This window comes from Arachis hypogaea, chromosome 17 (genome assembly GCF_003086295.3).
Source record: "Arachis hypogaea cultivar Tifrunner chromosome 17, arahy.Tifrunner.gnm2.J5K5, whole genome shotgun sequence".
NCBI classification, from domain to species: domain Eukaryota; kingdom Viridiplantae; phylum Streptophyta; class Magnoliopsida; order Fabales; family Fabaceae; genus Arachis; species Arachis hypogaea.
Window position 1 is genome coordinate 86,645,053 of NC_092052.1, and position 6,064 is coordinate 86,651,116.

The 6,064-nt window shown below is 38.2% G+C and overlaps 1 protein-coding gene across 1 annotated transcript; it reads left to right on the forward strand.

Moving 5' to 3' along the window:
* Positions 1–2,135: 2,135 nt before the first annotated feature.
* On the forward strand, positions 2,136–4,936 carry LOC112763488 (uncharacterized). Its single transcript, XM_025809143.1, has 2 exons — positions 2,136–2,586; positions 4,857–4,936. The coding sequence occupies exons 1-2, from the start codon at positions 2,136–2,138 to the stop codon at positions 4,934–4,936; spliced, it is 531 nt and encodes a 176-aa protein (XP_025664928.1).
* The last annotated feature ends 1,128 nt before the right edge of the window (positions 4,937–6,064 follow it).

Genomic DNA, 6,064 nt, shown 5'->3' on the forward strand with positions numbered 1-6,064 from the left:
TTTCTCACATTTATTCAATGAAATAGCATGGTTTTGTAATTCTCTCTAAATTTGTGCTTAAGTGTGACAACATGCTTTTTAAGCCTTAAAATAGCTAAATTTAATTCACCTTAATTCCATTCGATGCCTTGATATGTTTGTTAACTGATTTAAGATTCATAAGGCAAGTATTGGATGGAAGAAGTGAAGAAAAGCAAGCAAAGTGGAGAATTCAGGAAGATATGAGCATTTGGAGAAAAATTGTAGGCCACACGCACACGTCACCCACACGTACGCGTGAGAAGGACAATTGCAATGTCACGCGCACGCGTCATCCATGCGTACGCATAACGTGGAAATTCGCCAGCGACGTGCACACATCATCCACGCGCACACGTCACGAGTGACACATGACTCACTTAAAGCGAATTCGCTGGGGGTAATTTCTTATCTGCCAGGCCCAAATCCAACTCATTTCTGAGGCTATTTGATACAGAATTCAAGATTGGACAAAGGGGGAGCACTTAGATTAGGTTAGGAAGCATGTAGGTTAGTTTTCTAGAGAGAGAAGCTCCTTTTTCTCTCTAGAATTAGGTTTCTTAGGTTAATTTTCCTCTTTGATCTAGGTTCAATTTCTTGTTTTCCTTTCAATTTCTTGTTATTACATCTTTGCTCTCTTAGTTTTCTTGTTACTTTTCCTTTTGTGTTCATGCACTTTTGTTAGATTTGGATTTCCTTTTAATGCAATTTAATGTTTGATGTGCTTTTATTGTTGATTTGAGTTGTTATTGTTATTTTCTTGCAATTGGTTGTTATAGAATTTATTTTTCCTTGCAATTTATTATGCTTCCCTTTTATGCCTTCCAAGTGTTTGACAAAATCTTTGGTTGGATGTTAGAGTAGATTTTTTATCATTCTTAGCTTGGAAAGAGAAATTAGGTGCTCTTGAGTCATTAATACCCAACGTATGTTGGTGATCTAGAGTTGTTAGTTAATATTGTTTCCATTGACTCTAATCTCTTGCTAATTTAATTAGTAAGTTGATTAGGACTTTTGGGTTGAGATTAACTAGTCTTATTTGACTTTCTTCCTATGTTGGACATGATATTGTACTTTCTCCCGATGTTGAAGATGACGAAATAGGATAAATTCTTGTTAATCATTGTATGATAATTAATGACTAGGATAGAAAGCCTATATTCTCAATCCTTGCCATGAATGTCTCCCTTTATTACTTGCTTCCTTTAGTTGTTGCTTTATTTTTTGCCATTTATTTTCTTGCCTTTTTTTACCAACCCAACCCCTTGGATACCATAACTAGTAATATGCATACCTCACTGCAATTCCTTGAGAAGATGACCCGGGACTAATACTCTCGGTTACTTTTATTGGGTTGGACTTGTGACAACCAAAAATTAAACTTTGATTTGAGGATCAATTATGGTTTGGGCTATGCTCACAACGAATTTATTTTGTTAAATTTTGAGCCGGTATAAATCTTCACATTACACTGTTGGGAACGTTACAGCCACTTGAGATTCTTCAGTGGAAATGGGAAAGAATTGCAATGGACTTTATGACCGATTTACCGAGGACTAGGTCAGGATTTGATGCAGTTTGGGTGATCGTGGATCGCCTAACCAAATCTGCTCTTTTTTTACCTATTCGAGTAAACTGTTCAATGGAGGAGTTGGCGAGGTTGTACATCAAAGATATCTTAAGGTTGTACAGTGTGCCATCGAGCATAGTATCGGACCGTGATCCCCGATTCACATCAAGGTTTTGGGGAGCTTTCCAAAGAGCTTTTGATACGAGGCTATGTCTCAGCACTGCATATCATCCACAAATGGATGGACAGTCGGAAAGGACTATTCAAATGTTGGAAGATATGCTAAGGGCGTGTGTTTTTGGATCAGCCTGGAAGTTGGGACCATTACATGCCTTTGGTGGAGTTTGCATACAACAATAACTTTCATGCGAGCATTGGGATGGTTCCATATGAGGCTTTTTATGGACAGAAGTGCCAATCTCTACTTTTTTGGTATGAGAGTGGTAAAGCAAGTGTTTTAGGTCCTGATTTGGTAGCAGAGACTACTGAAAAGATTAAGAAGATTTGAGCTTGAATTCTAACTTCACAGAGCTGACAGAAGAGTTATATGGATCAGAGAAGGAAACCGTTGGAATTTGAAGTGGGAGAGCATATATTTCTGAGGGTTACACCGACAACTGGTATTGGAAGAGTGATAAAAACCAAGAAGCTGAATCCAAGGTTTATAGGACCGTTTGAGATTCTGAGGCGATTCGGGCCGGTAGCATATCAAGTAGCTTTGCCGCCTCACTTGTCTAACTTGTATGACATATTCCATGTGTCACAACTCCGTAAGTACACGTCAGATGCGGCTCATGTGTTAGAGCTCGAGTCGGTCGAGTTGAGGGAGTACTTGACATTTCAAGTAACACCGGTGCAGATTGATGACACTAGCGTGAAGAAACTGCGAGGAAAGGAAGCTCAACTGGTTAAGGTTGCTTGGAAGAGATCAAGAGTGGAAGAACATACTTGGGAATTAGAGTCTGAGATGCAGAAGGATTATCCCGAGCTATTCTCAGGTGATTACTAAATTTTGGGGACAAAATTTCTTATTTAGTGGGGAGAATGTAAGAACCGTAATTAATAAACCGCTTAATTAATTAAATTAATTGCCCAAAATAGGATCCAAAAATTTAGAATGTGAATTAGAGGATTTAAATATGATATTTGGACTCAGTACATTTTTCTGAGTTGGAAATTGTAATTTTCTGCGAAAAATAGCATAAAAACTCGAATTGTCAAATAAACCGGCCGAACCGGTTTAAGTCTGTCCGGTACTGTGCAAGAATAATTAAAAACAGTAGAAAACCTCAGGAAAATATTAGAAATTGAAAATCGGGCATTAATTTTAAAGGTTTGGCCCAAAGTTGGGCCAAACGGGCCAAAAACGCTAACGGATTGGACCGGGCCCAAGTTGGGCCCAAGGCTAACATATAAAGCCTTCTTTAATGAGCCATCAACTCATTCACCACACTCATAAACACAACAACATAGCTGCAAGTGAGAGGAGAGTGAGGGTTTCCTTTCTCACTATTCATCATCAACTTCTCAAGCTCATAACTTGAGCTACAGAGCTCCGATCGCCACACCATTTGCGGCCATGCAATAACCACGAAGAGCTCTACAAAATCCACCTAAGAAACTATTAAGGAAATCATGAATCCTTTCTCAGTCTTTCGTTCAAAATTTTTAAAATCTAGTGTTTGGGGTTTTTGAGATTTTGGTGTTTTGATGTCTTTACGATCAATCTAGCTTGAGGAATCTATTGGGTTTTACTTCCAAAATTGTTGGGTAAGGTGAGTTGTTCTTAACCCTTGTGAAATTGTGATTATGATGAACTCTAGGTTAATTAGTTATGAATTACGTCTATATATAGCTTGAAGTTGTGATTATTGGCATTTACTTGGAGCTTTGGAGTTGAATTGGTGGCTTGGTTGTGTTTGGAAGCTTGATTGCACTCAAGTTGGGTTTTAGTACATATTGGGAATCGACCAAGGATAGGATTGGATTAAATTGGTTGTTGGAATTGTTGTATGATGATGAATGATGATTTGATAATTTGAGTTATTTTGATGAATTATGATGTTGATATTGATAATATGGCGTTGAAGATTTAGATTGAGATTGATCATGATTGTTGGTGATATAATGATGATGTGTGATTGTGTTGGGTGAAAAATGTTTTAGTGTAAAATAATTGATAAATTGAGGTTGAGGAATGTATAATGTGAATGGAAATTGGTGTAAATGGTGATTTGTGGCATAAGAGGTAAGTTATGAGGTATATTGGAGTTTGGAGTGGTTTTGGTTTGATTTTGGTTGGAAATGTTGGTAAGTTCAGAATTTAGGGAACTTTGGTAAAAATAAATTTTTAGTGAAGTTTGACGGTTCATATCTTGAGCTACAGTTTTGAAATTGAATGCATTTTATACCAAATGAAAGATAATTTAAAAATCTTTAAAATGGTATAAATTTTGTGAAAATCTAAATTTTGTAGAGAAAGATATGATCGTTGCAAGTTGGTGTCTGAAATTTGAATTCTGTGAATGTTGCAGAATTTGTGATTTCTGGTTTGTGTGCGCACGCACAACCCTGTGCGTACGCACACCCCGTGTATTTTTGAAAACATGCGCACGGACACATAGGGATATCGCTGCTGTTGGGAGTGCTAGCACGCTCTGTGTCTACACACAACCAATGAAGTTTTGCAATGCCCAGCCTTGTGCGCATGCACACGTTGGAAGGTGCATTCTGTTGAGGGCATTCACACACATTGTGCGAATGAGCATAATTGGAAATTTTTACTCCTGTGCGTACGCACACCTCTATGCATATGCACACTTCTTGAAAATTCTCCTGCGCATGCGTACGCATACCCTATGTGTATGCACACTGCCCTGTTTTTCAATAAAAACCTTGTTTTTAATTGTTTCACCTTCCCAACAAGCTTTTAAACTTCCGTGACACTTATCTAAGATGCTTTGGCTTGTTTTTGGATGTCAAAACATAGAGAAAGTCCTAGGTGAATCTAATTAGGTAATTCTGGTAAAAAGTTAGATAATGGAGGCTAAGGTTTCTGGAGTACTGAAGTTGGTTTTGGTTGGGTGAGAAGGCGGCGTATGGTATTAGTGATGATTAATAATGAAAGGTGAAAGTGGTGAACTAAAGAGTTTTGAATAAATTGTGAAAGTGCTGAATTACTGAGTACTGAATAAAAAAAATGATTTTTCTGGAAAACACTGAATCACTGTTTTATACTGAGTATTATGAGATGCTATGCGCCTGGCAGGGACGGCGGTTAATCCCGCCTGTCGAGGCCGTGGCGGTGGCGTAAGAATGGTGGTTAATTCTGCTTACGTTGAGATGTGAGGTCCGTGACAAGAGTATCCCGCTTGCATCCCTTCGGATCAATAGAGTGTGCAGGCACTATATCCCAAACCGTGTTTCGGGCACGATATCTCGGGGGTTCCCAGTATAATACCCAAGGGCGACATCTCCATGGAGGTATGTTGGGTTGGCAGTTGAACCGATAACGTGATATCACAGCCAATAGGACAGGCATTCATCATGTACATCTTTTATCTGTTTGCTTGCTTTGCCGACTCGTATTGCTTGCTTAATTGTATAACATGCCTAATTATTTATTTGAATTACTTGACATATATGCTTATACTTGTGTTTTACTTGCATTGTATTAATTGTGCATTCTACTGGGAATGAGGAGGTTCGGAAAGTGGTGGCGATGGGATCGCATGGAGGATATGTTGGTGAAGGCTATGGGACAGCAGAGAGTTGTTAGATTAGAAATCCACTAAGTTAGAACACCTCTTTAATATTATGGTATCAAGTTATGTTTTAATGTTTTAGTTATGCTTTAAGATGAATCTTGTGATTGATAGGAAGTTCTAGGATTGTCTCTGGTGTCCCGAAGTCTTATATCTTACATCACTGGCCACCGTTACCATACTGAGAACCTCAGGTTCTCATACCATATTCTGTTGTTGTTTTTCATATGCAGGTCGCAACCCACCTCGGTGAGTTGCTTTGGTGGTGACAGAGCGGAGGATCTCTATCCTGTTTTAAAGTCTCTTTTGAATATTTTGTATAGATCTCTCACTTTTGTTTCTATTTTTCCTAGAGGCTTACATTGAGAGGAAGTTTGTTTAAGCTGTTTTAACTATCTAAACTCTGTATGTCTGTATGTAACTAGCCGGCTAAAACTCCGCGAGCGGCGGCTAGATCTTTATAATATTATCTTCTGATATGTCTATTTACATATACCTTGATATCCGTACGTATATCTTGTGCTTCGTTTAGTGTAGCTTCGTGAGTACATTTTGCACTTTTCAAATTCTGTTTTTGAGCTTAAATCCTTCATCGGTCTTTTAGAATATATTATTTCTTTCTATATAAATATGTACAAGCTTTAGAATTGTCGTAACCTTTGATTAACCTTTGCTTTACGACGCGAGGTAAAGCTTAGGGTAATAAGGGTGT

Coding starts and splice junctions, on each gene's coding strand:
- LOC112763488 (XM_025809143.1), top strand. CDS start 2,136: ATGGATCAGAGAAGGAAACCGTTGGAATTTGAAGTGGGAGAGCATATA. Junction 2,587..4,856: donor TTATCCCGAGCTATTCTCAG/GTGATTACTAAA, acceptor TGCGCCTGGCAG/GGACGGCGGTTAATCCCGCC.